The sequence below is a fragment of the Pollicipes pollicipes genome, unplaced genomic scaffold (genome assembly GCF_011947565.3).
Source record: "Pollicipes pollicipes isolate AB1234 unplaced genomic scaffold, Ppol_2.1 Scaffold_3447;HRSCAF=4054_pilon_pilon_pilon, whole genome shotgun sequence".
Taxonomy (NCBI): Eukaryota; Metazoa; Arthropoda; class Thecostraca; order Pollicipedomorpha; family Pollicipedidae; genus Pollicipes; species Pollicipes pollicipes.
Genome location: NW_023596297.1, coordinates 24035623 through 24053836, shown reverse-complemented (window position 1 = coordinate 24053836; position 18214 = coordinate 24035623). Strand labels below are relative to the sequence as shown.

At 56.5% G+C, this 18214-nt stretch overlaps 1 protein-coding gene across 1 annotated transcript; it reads right to left on the bottom strand.

Moving 5' to 3' along the window:
* Positions 1–4067: 4067 nt before the first annotated feature.
* Positions 4068–18214, bottom strand: LOC119092099 (dendritic arbor reduction protein 1). The gene is made up of 4 exons (XM_037215073.1): positions 17991–18214; positions 12495–13359; positions 11899–11958; positions 4068–4810 (listed from the first exon to the last, which is right to left on the bottom strand). The coding sequence occupies exons 1-4, from the start codon at positions 18144–18146 to the stop codon at positions 4620–4622; spliced, it is 1272 nt and encodes a 423-aa protein (XP_037070968.1). The 5' UTR covers positions 18147–18214; the 3' UTR covers positions 4068–4619.

Genomic DNA, 18214 nt, shown 5'->3' with positions numbered 1-18214 from the left:
CGTTGCCTTTCGGGCTTCAGGTCGAAGGGGTACCGGCCCGCCTGCCCACCCCACTGCCCTCTCCCCCGACCCCACTCATTCGACGATGTCCACATGATAATGCTAACGTCATACAATTCAGCATTAACGTTCCGTTATCAGCCGATTTTCAGTGGAAATCATCACAGAAGTGTTCATGCAAAGCACTGTTATTCCACGCCGGAGGGACCGGAAGAACTGAAGATTTAACAATCCTGCCGCCTGGTACTTTGTCGTGACCTTTTCCAGGTCAAACAAGACTCGGCGTACAGACCAGGGCGAACACGCAACCGAGCACAGGTCGATCTGCGCAGCCCATAAACATATGCAGTTGAATGCAGCCAATTTATTGGAAAAGATGAAAGCATCCTTGCAAACAGCACGCGCGCCACTTTCACATGTTGATACCACGTGCACTTACTAACAAAGCGAACCTTTTTCAACCTCTGCAGCTGGTGAACAAAGCACAAAAGCACGAAAATTAGCATCTAGAATACTATGCTGCTTGGAACGCGGTCCCAGACGTACATGCCATCCTGCGGAATCACCTGCGTAGCTAAACCATGCAATCACAATCACACCAGCGTATAACAAGAAGTTTCTACGAATCGCCAAGCGACGACACCATGTCAGGCACTGCGCCATGGACGGATTTCGGACGCACCTGAGCCAGAGCCACACCGTCCGCTCTTGAGAAGCGCCCAAAAGCGTAACACACGGAACCTAACACACTGGCAGTTCAGTGTGCACTCCAGTTGGCTCGCGGGAAATCCTCATCGACGAATGTGACGTGGTCGACCGTCCTGAATGCCGTCTGGTACAGATATATTATGGCAGCTTTTAGGCGTTTTGGTGTGCCTTATGGATGACAAAGTTCACGAACCACGCATTCACAGCGTTATCAGGTACTTAATCACTTCACTCGGTTTCGAAAGCTATGAGCCAGAAAAAACGAATTTCGCCAAAGTAACAGCCATTTCAACTCACTTGCCTACCATACAACAGATACAAGCGGAATGTCACAAGTTACGTTGAAAGCCGTGCATGCAGTGATGGCCGCGCCACGAAATAAGCCCCAGATTACCGCAAAACGCAGCTACTGGATAATGACATACCAGCGCAGCGCAAAAGTCGATGCATTGCCCGCGTGTTGAGCAGAAATATTTTGTGGTCCCCTCACAGAACAAGACGTGCACAGGTGATACATCGATACATGACAGCCAGATGCGCGTGTCATCGCCAGTCGTAATAAAAGGCGGTCGTCGGCAAACGACCCGGTAACGCGGCGACATCCTGCAATTGCCTCACATTGACATGCACTGAACAACCCGGAGCCTCGTCATGAAACATAATACGACGGTCGCAGCCCGCTACGCAGAAGTCCATCACAGAAGTCTCGCCAGGAGAACACGCGATGACGCAAACAAGACAAAACGACGTGCTAAAATGATCGCACTATTTAATCCCAGTTTTGGCCCGTCGCGATCAACAAACAACTGAATACAATACAAAAATTCGTGATGTAAATCACCAGCCGTTTCCGCATGGTCCTGCCAAGCGTAATGTCAGCGAGTTCGGCCAACTCCGTGACGTGTGAGGGTGACGCACGGGCCTCACGCTCCACCGCGCCGTGTTAGGAGACGGATAGCGACTCGGGGACCCTGCCCAGCTGCGCTGGCCGCCGGACCACCTTGGTTGCAGCTACTCGACGCCGGCGGCCGGCGCCCCGTGACGTCACTGAGGAAGCCAGGGGCACCTCCGTCCCGGAGAGCCACGGCAGCTGCAGCAAGGCTCCGGCGGCGCAGAGCTGTCGCGCTTGGTAGCTTCTTTTTGCAAAAGAAGCTCAAGCTTGTGACAGACCGTTAGTAATGCTACCTGTTTGACGACGTTCATGTACTCGTTAACCCTGAGATCCATTACAGTTGGCTGGCTGGTTGTCGGGTCCGTTTTCGGCCACAGACAGCTGAACCACGTGCGTTGGGGCACGGACACCAATTTATCATAACAGCTCTTTACCGTCGCGCCGACCACAAAGGTCGCCACCTATGCTTGCAAACCGGGGAGGACAGTTTCGCGCACCTCACTGCTGGTGCTCTGAGTAGGGGCCCTACTGCATGGTCGGTTCTGCGTAGTTCACCGGCGGTTGGAATGCCGTCCGTACACTTTTCCGCACTCGTTTCAGCTGAACAAAACACCGCGCGGCTTTCCTCGATAAGATAGAGCGGCCGTATCGTGGGCAAGCAGCAGCCCATGAGAAAAACGCGGCGCGGGCCGAGAGCGCGTGTGGCGCGGCCGCCGCTCCGGGCGCGCGCTGACCTCAGCAGTCGGCGTCGAGTCAACACGACACGAGCTGCGTCACGTCGCGGACGCCGCCACGGCCGCTTTATGAATGGCGCTGGACGGCCGTTGGGGGACGGCCGTGTGCCAACAGGCGGCCAGTGCAAACGCTGGCGGCGCCGAGGCTCGCTATCTCCGCCGCGGCGGCGCCACCGCCGGAACCGCGTCGGTGCAGCGCCGCCTCTGGTCGCGTGGAACGGGAGGCGGGACCTCCGCTGACGGCTGGCTGAGAGACGGAATTTACGCCAGCTATCGGATGTTTGCTAATTTGGAGGCGACGTGGCTCGGGGGCAGGGGCAGAACAGATATGACCAGTTAAGAGCGACTATCAGGCCTTCAGGACGCGCAACGACCGTTCAGTCAATCACAGTAGTGCAGAGCAAAATCGCTGTGACGGAGAGAGAGAGAGAGAGAGAGAGAGAGAGAGAGAGAGAGAGAGAGAGAGAGAGAGAGGAGAGAGAGAGAGAGAGAGAGAGAGAGAGAGAGAGAGAGGGGGGGGGGGAGAGAGAGAGAGAGAGAGAGGGAGAGAGAGGGAGAGAAAGAGAGTGAGAGGGGGCGAGAGAGAGAGAGAAACAGACAGACAGAGAAGAAAGTCGACTCCGTGGCGAAGGGCGACGAAATATTTCTACTCATTCAGGTGGTGACGACGTTATGCGAATAGTTAATCTTACAGTAAGAGTTAGTGAGCCTGCACGTTCTCTTCCTGCGAGCCTACGTGTTAGTTGGTTGGAATAAACAAATAAAGCTGGTACCAAAATTATGCAGGGCCATGCGGCCAGCAGACGGACATCGAACTAAGGACAGCGTGTCCTTCAAATGCTCACCCCTACGCGCTAGAAACGACGAGCCTATTCCAAGGCACAGCGAGAGCAGGCACCAGTTACAACACCCCAGTTATTCCAAACAAACTCGCAAATCCTGGACAGTCAGGCCGGCGGTGTGGGCGTTTCGGGCGCGGGCATGAGACCTACGCCTTCACGCCGGAGACAGGCGGCGGCCCGCCGCTGGCCAACAGAGCGCCGCGGGATGTGTCGAGCAGAACAGCATACGTATTGCACACGGGTTGGCACGAATTGCGACTCGATAGGGAATGAAACGTGGCAACACGGCCTGACGATATTTCTGCGAATGGCGAGACTCCAGTCCACTTGTGGGATGAGTATTGAACTAGTGTAGCCCGTGGCTGTCACTGAACGCGAAGCGACCCCACCTGAGCGGTCGTGACGCTCCTCAGACAGCAGAAGGCGCGCGAGGGTCACTGCGGCTCCGTCGTGACCGAGCCTCGTCGGGCCCGACGCGGGTCAGGTCAGGTCAGGTCGACCGCTGGGCGCGGCGGCCACTGAGGCGGCCGGCGACCGGCGCGCGCTCCCGCCCTCCCGGGGCCACCGCGGGGCAAGGGCCGACCCCCGCCGCCACCGGCCGGCACTGGACGGAGACGTACTGCGCGCGAGACGCGTACGTCAGGGCCGGCGCTATACGGAGGACGTCCGTACAGGTGCGCCAGCCCAGGGCGGACGGCTCCCGGTCACTGGGCCGGGGTCCGCAGTGCGGCACGGCGGCGGCGGCGGCGGCGGCGTGCAGCCCGCTGGCGGCGCCCGGCGCGGGCGGGGCGGCGGGCGGTCGCAGGGCGCCTCGGCGGCCGGGGCGACTGTCGGAGGCCAGGCCTGAGAGCTGGGGCGCCGGGCCGCGGGGCGGGTCCGGTCAGGCCTTGTCAGCCCGCGCCGCCGGCGGCGGCGCGAGCCTCATACAGCCGGAGCCGCGGTCCGGAAGGCGGCTGTCGCCTCCGGCCCGCGGCTCCGGCCAGGGCGGCCCGACGGAGTTAGCGCAGACGCCTGGCTCACCGCTGCTGCTTCGGAGACCGCCAGCAAGCGGCTTTCGTGATCAGCTACATGCTACGATGGACAGTGACAGTGATGGTATGGCACATGTATGGCACGCGAGTTCAGCAACGTTTGCAAAAATGTTTGATTTTGTTTGATATGGACCCTTAAGTCGTGCGCTCGGTTTTGACAGACACTGGCCCGCGGCGAGGCTGTGAGCGCACCTCCGCCGTGCTCACCGTCCAGGACAGTAATAATCACCCTTGTTTCAAACATTCATACAGCACCTACATCCAACCGAACAAGCCTAGCCCAATGACGCAGAAGCCCCGCAGGCTCTCGCAGACCACCTGCGCTAGCGTGTCGTCGCTCTCGCTCGGGCGACAGTCATGAGACGCCGGTCAACTTCGACACTCCCCTCCGGCTGAAGCGCGTCACCTCCGGCTACTTCTTCACCTTCGGCTCGTGGCGTTTTCTGTGGAGCGCCAGGTGGTCGGAGCGGCCGAACGCCCGGTGGCACGTCTTGCAGACGAACGGCTTGGCGCCCGTGTGCTTGCGCACGTGCCGGGTCAGCTCGTCCGAGCGGGCGAAGCTCCAGTTGCAGCTCTCCCAAGAGCACAGGTACGGCTTCTCGCCTGCAACACGGACACGGAGCGTGTACTGGGGCAGCTCGGAGCTGGGCTAGGGCGGGCTCAGTCGCCTCGGCTGGGGCCAGCTTTGTATTCGCCATCCTGGGACCGGCGCGACAATGCGAAGGTCTGCACCGACACGTGGACTACATTAAGAGGTCTGGAAGAAGCAAAACGGGTGCGCCGTGATCGCCACTCACGGTCACCGGGTTGCATAGGGACAGGTGGTGCAACTGGTGCAAAAATGGTCTGGTGTGACGATGGTAAGGACATGCTGATCCGCATAGAGGAATGCTTAGTTTGTGTTTTGGCTGCCAACATATTTGAACGAACCCAATAAGTCCGAGCATGCCAGGACGAGATCATGCGATGACGTTTAGGTAGTGTTCAATCGAGTAACGCCATATTATTTACCATTCCATTCTGCATTACAATCAAGGCTGCAAAGACCGTTCCATCCACCAGAGTGCAGTCACTGGTTTCCCCCTTTCGCCCCACGCCACCACGGCTCACTCGAGTCCAGCGGGACCTTCCTACACTGAGTGGCGACGGAACGGCCTTGTGTTGGCCCGCTTTGACAAGCATCTGACTGCACAACCCATCGCACGCACTGAAGCGGTGTACCGGCGTCCATCCATCATTCACCCCTACGGCCCACGTCTAAATCACGCTGTCTTGGCGTGGTAGATCGCGGCCATCAGAGCAGGTCAGATGGGGTCAGGGGCCGTCATCAGGAGATGTCAGGCAGGGTTAGGGACCGTCATCAGGAGGGGTCAGGCGTTGTATGGGACCGTCAACAGCAGCAATGCAGGATCACCGTCATCATGAGAAGTCAGAGGCACACACCGTGCCTGTCAGGACAGGCTAGACAGGGTCGGGGTCTATAGTAGCCAAGCTAGACAACCCAGAACATCAAAATATCAGGATTCATTGGAGCTGTTCAGGAGTTCGGAGACCCATGCGAGAAAGTTTGGGAGGCCCGAATTTAGAAGACTGTCAAAAGTCAGTCAGTCTGACAGAACATAGCTGCAGAGCGCCAAGTGCAGAGCACCATAAGTGCGGGACCTCATCGGGTCAGCGAGACAAACCGCGTCGTCCCGTTGAGTAGAGCCTGACTGGAGGACACGAGCTCTTGGGATGCGTTCAAGGTCAGGGGAGCCGGACGGAGCCCATGCCACCTCCACCGATACGGACTGGGCGGAGCGGCACGATGGTCCGGCCGGCGCTGGGTGGAGCGGCACGCCGCGCTACGGCGCGAGGCCTCAGCCCTGATGGAGATACGGCGCGAGGCCTCAGCCCTGATGGAGCTACGGCGCGAGACTTCAGCCTTGATGGAGCTACGGCGCGAGGCCTCAGCCCTGATGGAGCTACGGCGCGAGACTTCAGCGCTGATGGAGCTACGGCGCGAGACTTCAGCCCTGATGGAGCTACGGCGCGAGGCCTCAGCCCTGATGGAGCTACGGCGCGAGGCCTCAGCCCTGATGGAGCCACGGCGTGAGACTTCAGCCCTGATGGAGCTACGGCGCGAGACTTCAGCCCTGATGGCGCTACGGCGCGAGGCCTCAGCCCTGATGGGGCTGCCGGTGCACCCACTAACGCCCGTCAGGTCTGCACCTTCTCTGACAAGTTGTATCAATGTCACGATACAGCGCGTGGTCCAGGTCGGGATTAAAGCAGAGCACCTGCAACGAACCGAGCCAACACGCCAACCAGCCAGCCAAGTACCAGCCGTCTCGTTCACGCGGCACGAAGGCTGAGACCGTTGGACACCATCCCCGTTCACATGGATAAGCCTATGACCAGGTGCTAATTCGAAGAGCTTGGGGTTTGCGTGCAAGTACCAAATAATAGGACAACACCCGCACGCAGAAAATTACACTGCCTGCCTGGAAAAATCTGCAATGAAATGCAAATGTAACGAATAGCTTCAAAACCAATAGTGGTGGGACATAGGACATATATAGCACTGGTAGACGTCATTTATAGTGACAACGTTCGAGTGTTATTGCCGTCGCTTCAAGCGCACATATTCGACAAGTCGCCTAAACAAACAGCTGCTGTCAAACGTTGCAAGTTGCAGACCGAGGCTGCAGCTCGTTCCACTAACAGAACACGAAACATAAATAAACAAAAAGCTGCAAACAAGTACATGCCCTGGTCAAATCGGCAGGCTCAGTATGCGACTGATGTTCCAAACAGAGCCTTTCAACTGATTAGGCAGTACGTCTGCGAATTCGCCCAGCACACCGATTGCTCGCTTAAAGAAGACTTCAGATTCATGTTGAATTCGACTGGTCATTCAGAAACTTGATGCCGACTGACATTGTAGGATACGTGGCCTGACCTGGGACTTGTTACCAACTGCACAGCGATATGCGATCGAGTCCAGTCGATTTCGAAATACACCGATGCAACGTGGTGTAGAGACCCGGTCAGACGTGTGGCACATCTTAACTACTGGTAAGTTGTGTAGTAGGTACCTAAACACATCACCACTATTACCATGTTAATTTTACACCAATTGCATCCTGTAGATAAATCATGTTTTTGCCGTGCTAACTTATTCATAGGTTATGCCGGTCTGCAGACTGTGACAAATTTTGTCTTCAAATGATAATGCCTGCGTTGTGGATAAAGAGCAATTGACTGCAATATGTGGCAGCTTTTAAAAGTACAGAGTGGCACATATAAAACGCATCCCATGATTTGACATTCGCGATCCCGCACCAAGATTTACTTATACTTTTTCTGTAAATCACACCCAATTATAAGCTTTTCGCGAAAAGGCAGACCACTTTAACCTGAAGTGAGAAGCTATTCTGTCGCAGGAAAACCATTTTTGGTTCTCCCAAACACTAGCATAGCTTTTTCTGTATATTTTAACATAGAGGATGCAGATTCAAGTGGCCGAAATCGGGAGAGCAATCGAGTTTTGAAATAGGTTAGGTCAACCTTGTGAGGTGAGCCCCTAACCGACCCAGAAAAAGACGCCCCTGTTGCTGTCCCATTTGAGTGCGCCCAACAAATGAAAGTCGGACAAACCACTGTAATTTGCACACGAAGAACATTGTTTCCGCCTGACCACCAACAGCTGGTTGGCGCAAAATTCATGACAGTGGTGTGACAGCGTTGTGGAGTTGATTACCGGAGAAGCAGTGGAGCGATGGAGCAGTGGTACTTTGAAATGGTGGAGTGCCGGAGTGCTGGAGTTACGGAACAGTGCTGCGGTGGAGCGGTCATAGGGTGAAGTCGAGTGGCGGAGCGATGGAGCGTCGGAGTGGTGCGGCGGAGGAGCGGTAGAATGGTGGAGTGGTGCGGCGGCGAAGCGGTGACGGGGAGGAGTGAAATGGTAGACCGGTGGGGCGGCAGACTGGTGGTGGACCGGCGGGCCGATGGAGCGGCGGGCCGGTGGAGTGGCGCGCCGGTGGAACGGCAGGCCGCTGGAGTGGTGGAGCGGCGCGGCGGCCGTGCGGCCGGGCCGGCGGCGGGCGGCGCTGGCCGCTGCAGCGGGCGCCGCTCGGGCCGGCCGCCGGCGGCGCGGCTGACATCACCGCCGCGGAATGTGACCGGCCGGACGGCTCTCGCCGCTGCGGCTCTCGCCGCGCGCCCGCCGCCGGCGCGCTGCATACGCCACCGCGCCGCCTGCCCGGCGCGAGCCGTCAGACAGGCCGGCGGGCTGACTGAACCGAGCGGGCCCGCAGGTAGGGGAGGGGGCAGGGCGCCGACCGCGGAGACGGGGAGGGGCCAGCGGTCGGGCCAGGGGGCCGACCACAGCGGAAGCATCGGCAAGGGGCTACCCAGCCGGACGCCTGCCCCCTGGCGGACTGGCAGAGCTTGAGGGAAAGAGGCTCCCAAAGAGGCCCTCGCGGCACACAGCTACCGCAGCCTCTAAGCTGTGCATTGCAGCAGCAGACCGCCAGTCATGCGGCACTGCAGAGTGCGCCACACTCCACGAGCAGGACAGCTCCGACCGACTCTGGCAAAGCTGCATATATTCGGCAAATGCTCCGCTCATTTGTATTCCTGAGCCACTCTTGGATTACAGCGTTGTCCACGACAAATTGTGACCACTGCTAGCAGTCAGTGCTGCTGCGTATCGACGCCTCCTCTTTCACTACGCTTTTCAGCGGGCTCGACGTGGTCACCTGCCCGCTACCCACGCGTGATCACTTGTCCGGTACCTGCGCGTGATCACTTGCACGGTACCTGCGCGTGATCATTTGCCCGGTACCTGCGCGTGATCACCTGCGCGGTGTCTGCGTGTGATCACTTGCCGTTGCCTGCGCATGACCACTTGCCGGTGGTCATGGTGGTGTCTGCGCGTGGTCACTTGCCCGCTGTCTGCGCGTGATCACCCGCTCCGTACCTGCGCTTGAAGAATTGAGAATCACAAAGAACCGTTGCACCTAAACTTGGCTCTCTTTTGTCCCACGGTAGTGGCTGTTTTTGTGCATGGCGGCTGTCATGACATAAGTCCCCTCTCCACATTCAGGTATATCTGACCTACGGAGGTGACGGTATTAAACGACATCCTGATTTACTTTTGGTACCGAGCTGCTTTTGGCTGAGAGCTAGTGCGTTTGTTCTGGGTTGTTGCAAATGACAGTACGTCAATTACATGGCCACGCCCGTCTCAGCCTTTACCCAGCACTTCGCACAACAAGCGTTACTGAATAGAATAACGCAGCGCCTGCGTGTTTTGTATCTGCCCTGCAAATATCGCAAAGCAATGACCGTCGCTGCTACGTCAATGCCTCCGCCGGCCGTCGGAAGGCGAGAGATGCCATGTCGCAATGCGCAGATGGACGCGCGACGGGGCCGCCTTCGCCATCTGGAGGCGGCGTGGCGTGGCGTGGCGCGGCGCGGCGCGGCGCGGCGCCGGAATAGCTGTGTGGAAAGTCGGCTGCAGCGGTAGGCTGCAGCCGGGCCGCGCTGCTGCAGCCGCCGCCCGCGGGCAGACACCTGGGCTACGGCCCACATGCCAGCCGCGTATTAGCAGTCCCTTATCTGGACGTCAGACGCCCGGCGACTGACATGCGGGCTATGTGCCAGCGTCTGGAGTGTGATGCTCTGAGGTCAACCATGGAGCGTTCGGTTCAGCTGCTGAACGTGGGGCTACCACATGCGTTCGATACTTGGTGCTTAGTACACAGTCGTTTCGACCAGCCGAGCCAAGGCTAGAGCAGCATTTTCCGCAAGCGTGGAAAAAGGAGCTGAGGCCGGGCGAGCCATGGACCACCCACTTTGCATGGAGGTCAAAGGCAAACGTCACGGTGACGCATGGAAATATCGAGTATCAACGAGGGGGTGGCCTCACTCATTTTTAAAGCATCACACGCTCTTGAGCCTGCCACCAATGTACCAAAAATGCACGTCCTAGCAAAAGCAGCGTACCTAAATCCTAATGATAATGTCACGCTAGTTCTTTGAACTCAAGTTTTAACCAAAGATCAAAAGGCCTTCATATTACTTTTTTGCAAGAGTTAGCATGGCTCTTAAACAGTCTATCTTCTTCGGCAGTCTAAACTCGTTTGTCTACCAGCGTACTCCGCTTCAATTCCACATTTATCTCTCATACAACTGTCGCCTTATCCGGAATTGACGACGTGCGACCCCCCCCCCCCCTCCCCCTTTACACACAATCCCGTCGAAAGCCATCATTAAACCCTCAAAGCCACCAACTTCCCATTCGACTGAAAAAGGACCCCCGTCCGGAATCAAACGACAGCTAATAGCCAGACTCTTCGCTTGCCACACAACATCCGGACATTTGTGGCCTCACCGAAGACCGTCTGTCAATAGTGCCTCGCATGCGTAGTGGTCATTGCGGCCACGTCGCCGTTCGGAATGCCTGGAGGCTGGAGGGAAATGACAAGCTCTACCAGACCTATCATGTTTCGCCGCATATGGGTTGTGACATGCGCACGGGAATAGCGGCAACTCGGTCATGACGGTGTGGTCAAGGATGACCAAAGTCAGGCGATAGAGGGCAGTTTGTGCCAAGGCGATGTGGACGGTTATTTTTTTGTGCTTTTGTAGGCGAATGTAAATGCCATGATTTTGACATGAAACGTGGCACCATACCTTCCTCACGTCGTCAATTCGTGATGTATAGAAGTTGAGATGATGGTGAGCGGGAACTACCGAAGGGTTGCCTAAAATTTTGATTTAGAAAGAAACCAACTCCCCACGTTAAATCAAACTAGTGCAAACAAATAGTCTTCCAAGGATCGCGCCTGTAACAATTTGGAATATTTGGTGCTCACGCCCATCGGGTAAATTAATAAATTGCTGGTCTAATTAAACTTTCGCATTAGCTTTCCTTTCCGCTCGTTCCTGCCAATTTACTTTGAATGGTGAATAGTTTATATGGCCGGCGTAGTGGCCACAGCTTGCACCCAATCTTAAGAAAATGTCGTGTAGTGCATAACTATGTGATAAAGTATACGCTGCAACTAAAAATCCTGCGCATTGAAGCGCAGGCAAATAGCATCGCACAGTTATGGATACGTAGGCATCCAAAATACTTTTTCGCAAAACACAAACCCAAGCACACAAAAAACGCTCGCGACAAAGCTTAGAGGCAGGGTAGGCGGAGTTGCTGCGCAGGCTAAAGAGTGATGACGCAAGGCACATACCGTCTTGACTGGCCATCAGTAGAGATTCATACGCTGACCCCAACTTGCCACCCCCTCCTTCTCAACACCACCGGGCCAAAAGACGCCTGACGACCTCGAATGGCCATCGGGCCGGAGGACGTCTGACGACCCCCAAGAATCACCGGGCTAGAGGACGCCTGACGATCCCCAAGGGTCACCGGGCCAGAGGACGCCTGACGATCCCCAAGGGTCACCAGGCACAGAGGATGCCTGACGACCTCCAAGGGTCACCGGGCCAGGGGACGCCTTGGTGGTCTTAATCAACCACGACACTGCACGCAGCAAGTGCTCACCAAAATTCTACGATATGAACATCTGCAGATCGCATCAGTGCAAGTGCACGCTACACGGGTGAGTACAACCTTATACTGAGGTAGCATTCTGGCAAAGTTGACACGTTTCGCAAGCGTAAGTCCAGCATTCATACAGCCTTACCTGTGTGCGTGCGTTGGTGCGCCTTCAGATGTGAGCTTTTCGTGTAGACTTTAGTGCAGCCTGCGGACACAAGTACAACTGTTAGGCCGTGGTTCCAACAAGCGTTCATACATAACAATGCGCAAACGCGAGGGCGATAGAGGCCTTCTGAGAGTTGCATTGAACGCGCACTCCCATTATCAGTTTCAAAACCTCCCAGTCATTCGTGCCCCCGATAACTGGCAGGTGATGTGCGTCTGCTTTGAAGTAATTCCGATAACGACTGATTCCGAGACGAAAAGGTTTCAGGGCCTGGCGGACGCCGTCAAACGTGTCTCGTCTGAAACGAGCACACCCAACCGAGAGCACAACACAAGAGAGGTGCGCACGAGAAGCTTTGCATTGGTCCAGTTGGCGCGTGGCCGGACACGCCGGGAAGGACTGAAGGCGGACGGAAAATGTTAATCAGCCGCGACCCTGCTGTAAGATGAGGACGTGCGCTGTCCCCTTCTCCCAATCCCTCACCAGGAGATAAGCTTAACCGATGACAAAGACGTGTGGCCGACCCAAATTACACTCCCGATAGGGGCGAGCGTGGCGCGCAGCCGGCCACTCACCGGTGAAGTGGCAGCGGTGGATGCGCCGCTTCTCCAGCTCGGGGTTGTTGCGCCGGTTGTAGCGGCGCGGCTCGACGATGGTCGGCGTGGTCGGCTGCGCCGGGATCGTCGTCACCGACAGCTGCCGGCTGTCAGCGCCGAGCAGCGGGTGCGGCGGCAGCCAGGCGAGCGGCGGCGGCGGTGGCGGCGGCGGCTGCTGCCGGCGGTACGGCGGAGGCGGCGTGCGCCGACCCTGTGCCAGCTGTTCGGGGCTCGCCGAGCCCGGGTCCGAGTGTGGTGGTGTCGGTGGCAGGTAGCAGCGTAGCGGGAACGGTGTGCCGCCGTAGCCGCCGCCGTAGCCGGCGTGAAGTGCCGCGAAGCCGGGCTGGGACGCCGCCGTTCGGTACGCGCCCGGCTCGCACTTGATGTGCGGTGACTGCTGCTGCTGCTGCTGCTGCTGCTGCTGCTGCTGTTGCTGGTGGTGGTGTTGGTGATGGTGGTGGTGAGGCGGCGGTGGCGGCGGTACAGCCGGAGCCGTGAACTCGAAGCGCGGCTCCTGCTCCAGGCAGCCGGGCAGCAGACCGAGCGCCGGCTCGGCGGCCGCGGCGAGGCCGGCCAGGGGCGCCTCCTCCGGCTCCGGCTTGACAAACACGTCGTCGTCGTCGCGGCCGTGCAGCGCCGAGAGGATCGCCGTGAACGACGAGCGCCGTCGCGCCGCCGACGTGAAGAACTCGTCGATCTGGGAGGCGGACTCGCGGCGCGGCTGCTCTGACATATCCATATACATGTGGTCGGGCAGCGGCTCTAGCTCGGCCGGCTCCGGCGGCGGGTCCAGCCGCGGCGGACCCCAGCTCTTCTGCAGCATTGCGCACATCTCTTCACCGGTCTGCGGACAGGGGCAAGAAGTCAGCTGCAGGCCAGTTACCAACAACGGCAGGACGGACAGGACGTCAGATACAGACCGGCCACCTAACAGTGGGAGAAGTGGATCAAGTGTGTGTGATGAAGTGCAGGGACAGTCTCGGCAGTCACTTCTGGGCTCCCTGGGAGATGAAGTCTAGGGACAATCTCGGCAGTCACCTCTGGGCTCCCTGGGAGATGAAGTTTAGGGACAATCTCGGCAGTCACCTTTAGGCTCTCTGGGTGATGAAGTCTAGGGACAATCTCGGCAATCACCTCTGGGCTCCCCGGGTGATGAAGTGCAGGGACGGTCTCGGCAGACACCTCTGGGATCCCTGGGTGATGAAGTCTAGGGACAATCTCGGCAATCACCTCTGGGCTACCCGGGTGACGAAGGACAGAGAGTGTCTCGGCAGTCACCTTTAGGCTCCCTGGGTGATGAAGTCTAGGGACAATCTCGGCAGTCACCTCTGGGCTCCCCGAGTGACGAAGGACGGAGAGTCTCGGCAGACGCCCCGGGTGGTGCGTGCGCGTGTGCGCGCTGCCACCGCGGCGGGGTCCGGCAGCGAGACTCAGCCGCCGGCTGTGGGCTAAGCAGCCTGTTCGACGGTCGCCGTGTTTGAGCAGCATCCGAGTCGACAGTCCGGTGTCGCGGAACTGTCGCCCTTTGAGCAACGAAAATCACGCAGCCGACTGTGCACACACCGGGAACGGGCGATCTCGAGTTTCCTGAACGACTGTCAGCCTTTGATGTGTGATGCGATTGGATAAGCTACACAGCCAGCGCTGGGAATGAAACAGGACTTTGAGATGCAACCCAACAAGCGGTAATTTTGCTTGCTCTTTCACCAAGAAAACCTGTAGAACACCTTGTGCGTAATGTGATGACAAGGTGACAACGGCTGTGGGAATTTAAAGCTTTGCAGGCGATTATTCGCAATTGACATTGACCGCTTTTTTGGTGTATTACCGAAACACCTGTGAGTCGAATAGTGGCCAGGTGTCGTCATGAAGGTTAGCCAGTGCATTTGGCAATGTTGGACAGTCGGACAGTCAGTTGGTCGGACAGTTTATATCCTCACGAAGGTTAGCCGATGCATGCGACAATATCGAACAATTGGCTTCATATCCTCATGAACGCTAGCTGGTACATCGACAACGCCGGACACTTTCCGTTGTCGTTTCATATCCTCATCTACTGTGCTTTGAAATCGACATACACACTCAAAAACACTTCGAGACAGGCGGATGCATCGTTTCCCAACCATAGAGCCTGCTGGTATGCAGTATGGACACATCGACCCACACTTTTGTCGGCACGATTGTCCCTGTCCCCCCCCCCCTCTCCCTCCCCCTTCCTGCCCCCCCCCCCCCAAGCTGTATGAGTCTGTTGGGGCTGCGACGCCTGATCATCGGATCCGAAACCCGTCACGGCCGGCATTATTCAGCTTTTTTGCAGTCTAGAAGTTTTATTCGTTGCAATGTTGCAGTAAAAGACCTGACCAAACAGTTTGCAGGCAACTGTAAAGCGATGTATATGATGCAATGTTGAAATAATTCAGCATATTATTGCCGAAAACCGCATGAAACTGCGGTCAGTGGTTGCACCAATGCCAGCTTCTACAAAGAATAGCGACACAGGCCGGGCTGTGGCGGTAATTGCATGACGAACCATAAGAAATGAATGTAGAAAGAGGATCAAAATGCGATTATTCAGATACAACGCGCCCTGGAACCAAATAAACTCCGAGAGACAGACAAGCATGGTGTGACATACTCCCTGTGAGCTATCAGCTCCCCGGCTCTCAAGTGAGTGAAGCGCACCATGGGTAGATAAGATTGCCGCGATACGGAAGGTACACATTCAGAGGAACTCGGTTTTGACAATGCTCCTAGAAATGTTCTCAGGCATTTCATCGCTTTTGAAATGTATGACGTCACCGCATGTGATCGCGGCGCACTGCTTCAGGTCAGTGGGAAGCATGCCCCGTGCAGAGAATAGCACTCGCAGCCGCACGGGAGTGCCCACACACCTGACGCCGCACAGAACATTCGTATAGAGTTTGAGTGGTGCGCGGGTCCCATCTGGGAGGGAGTGTAACTAGCGTGCACCCCGGTGAGTTCCTCAGAGTCAGTGCTCTGCATGCGTCCGTGTGTAGTCACGGAAGTCAGGGGCATGGTAGTCATCGCTGTCATGGTAGTAATGGCAATCATGATGGTCATAGTAGTCACGGTACTCACGGTAGTTATGCTACTCATGGTAGTCATGCTGCTCATAGTAGTCACGGTAGCCGTGGTAGTCAAGATAGCCGTTGTAGTCACGATAGCCGTGGTAGTCATGATAGTCGTGGTAGTCCTGTTAAGCGAAGCTCTCGTCTCACTCAGGTAGATCGTGAGTCTTGATAGTCTCGTATCTCAGATAGCTGCACTGGCGTGCAGCGTTAGCCACCGAGGAGGGTAGCACATTTGTGCGCATAGGTTTAGATATTCCAGACGGAGCGCACGATTTTTAACCTCAGACGACCAATAAAAAGAAAGGTGTGTTTTCTTGGAATCTTAGTTCCAATGTCCGCTGCATGAACTGTGCTGTGGATGAACGCGATAGAATAAAACATCGTCACCGAGCACTTTCGACAATCCGGACAATACACCTGGCCAGTGAACACCGATAGTGGACCCGACTCTCGAGAGCCACGACTCTCTCACAAGCCAGACTCTCGCCTTGACAACCGAAGGCCGCTACATCCTGCTAACGTTGATTTACAGCTGCCGATAATCCGAGCTCTATTCAGGGAAGAGGAGCGCTCAACAGGCGGCTGAGGCGAGTCTGCGGGTTGTGTGCGCCTAACGGGCCACGGCACCTGGCTACGCCGCTTTCCGTCCAGGTGGCCCTTCAGGACCTGGCCAGGCGGCAGACATCGTGAGTGTCCATTTAGGTATGTGCCTATCTTCGGCTCAGCGCACATGCAAGTCTGCAGTTACGTGACGTTTTGCTGCACTGATAAGCTGTCCATGAGCGCATCACCACGGAAAAAGCAAGTGGAAATCGTGAATTCGTTATGCGGTCATAGCTGAAGCGCTCTGTGTAGACTACACGAGCTAGCAGAACCAGTGGATACTCATAGATAATGGGCAATTAACTGGATTTGGAACATATTTAGATACATTGACGGGTTTGTGCATAGATATGGGTAAGACGCTCACGAGAAGCTGTGTACGTATTTCAAGGAACACTACGCAATTTACTGCTTGCGCTCTTCGATTATAACTAGCCCCAATTTACGCTTGTTTTGCAATTATCAATATAAGAGAATGAGACTTTTTCATGATCATGCGAACGGGTGGGTAGCTGGTGGATACAGCTGGTCAGCGATGGGGACGCGGGGGTAGGGACAAGGCCCCCATGTATAGCGGGTGGGTCAGGGCAGCGCAGCCGGAGGGGGATAAGGGTAGTTGCCCCCTCCCCTCCTGCCGGGAGGTAAGGAGGCAAGAGTCATGTCTTCGCCCCCCCCCCCCCCCGGTTTAAGGGATCTCCTTTTCGCAAGCCAAAAGGAATTGTAATTGCCCGTAAATTACCAAACTTCAGATCAAGGGGGCCCCGATAAGAAAGCAAGAGAGTACTACACGGGGCTGAGAAGACTATTGCTTTGTCGAGCGGCCCGTTTTCTGGATCATGGGGCCACCTTTATGAATAAGGTAACCCATTCTCTAGATCAGAAGGCCCAATGCTGAAGAGACCCCTTTGTTGGTTTAGGAGGCCCCGTTATGAACTAGGGCCTGCCTGGGTTAGGAGACACCCTCTTTATTCAGGAAGCACCATTTCTGGAACGGGAGGTCACTCTCATGCACCAGATGGCCGTGGTTTCGAGCCAGGATGCCCCGTTTTGCGATAATGAGGCCCCTTGGCTAGGTTTAGATGCCCCTTCGTGAATTAGAAACATCCTGTTCTAGATAATGGAGTTCTCCCTCTATGCATCACGCTGGCCCAGCTTTTGGTTACCGAGATCCTTTGCCAGATAACAAGAAGGCCCATTTTGTTTTCTTCTCGATTGCTGACATTTTTATTTGGATAATACGCATGCAACAGTTTGACAAAGGAGCATATCACACAACACACACATGTCACACGCACATGGGAACGTTGTATACATATAGTATATATATATATATATATATATATATATATATATATATATATATAACGCTCCCGGCCATCTGGGTACAAAACAACGGCAAGAAAAGGGACCCTGTTCATACAGTTCTCCCTCCCCGCTCCAGAGAACATGCATGCAAGGCATGGAGCACCACTAGATATTTGGTTTCCGACCACCTCATCACCGAATACGTGATCAGCCGGTTACCAGCACACAGTAGGCGGTCACCAATTGCTTGATCATCGGTCACCAACGACTGGTGTCATCACCCAGAAGCTGCGTCTCTGCCACCAATACAGAGGAGACGTGATCCCCGGCCACCATTCGCCATCGGCGGATGTGCCCGGTCACCTACAGGCGATCCATCGTTCCCATCGTTCTGCCTCCCAGGTCGCCTGAAGGTGAAACGTGACTCGGCCACGGCGACCCGTGCCTGGGTGACCCGCAGGTGCCCCGTGCTCACCTGGTGGCCGGCGGCGTGGGCGTGCGGCGGCGGCGGCGGCGGCGAGGGCTCTGTCATGAAGTCCAGCGGCGGCGACGCGCTCGGCACGCGCTGGTCCTGTGATGCCGGCAAACAGGCGCGGTAGTACTGCAGCATCGTCAGCGGACAGACAACCATACAACTCGCGGACCGTCGAAAGCCAGCAGCGACGGGGCGGACGAGCACGACAGAGGCGACCAGCGCGC

What these genes read in the sequence shown, in the direction of transcription:
- LOC119092099 (XM_037215073.1), bottom strand. Translation starts at nt 18,146, where the DNA reads ATGGTTGTCTGTCCGCTGACGATGCTGCAGTACTACCGCGCCTGTTTG. An exon ending in CCACCGCTGCCACTTCACCG is followed by an intron (nt 11,959 to 12,494) that starts GTGAGTGGCCGG and finishes TTGTGTCCGCAG; the next exon opens with GCTGCACTAAAGTCTACACG. An exon ending in GCACCAACGCACGCACACAG is followed by an intron (nt 4,811 to 11,898) that starts GTAAGGCTGTAT and finishes TCCGTGTTGCAG; the next exon opens with GCGAGAAGCCGTACCTGTGC.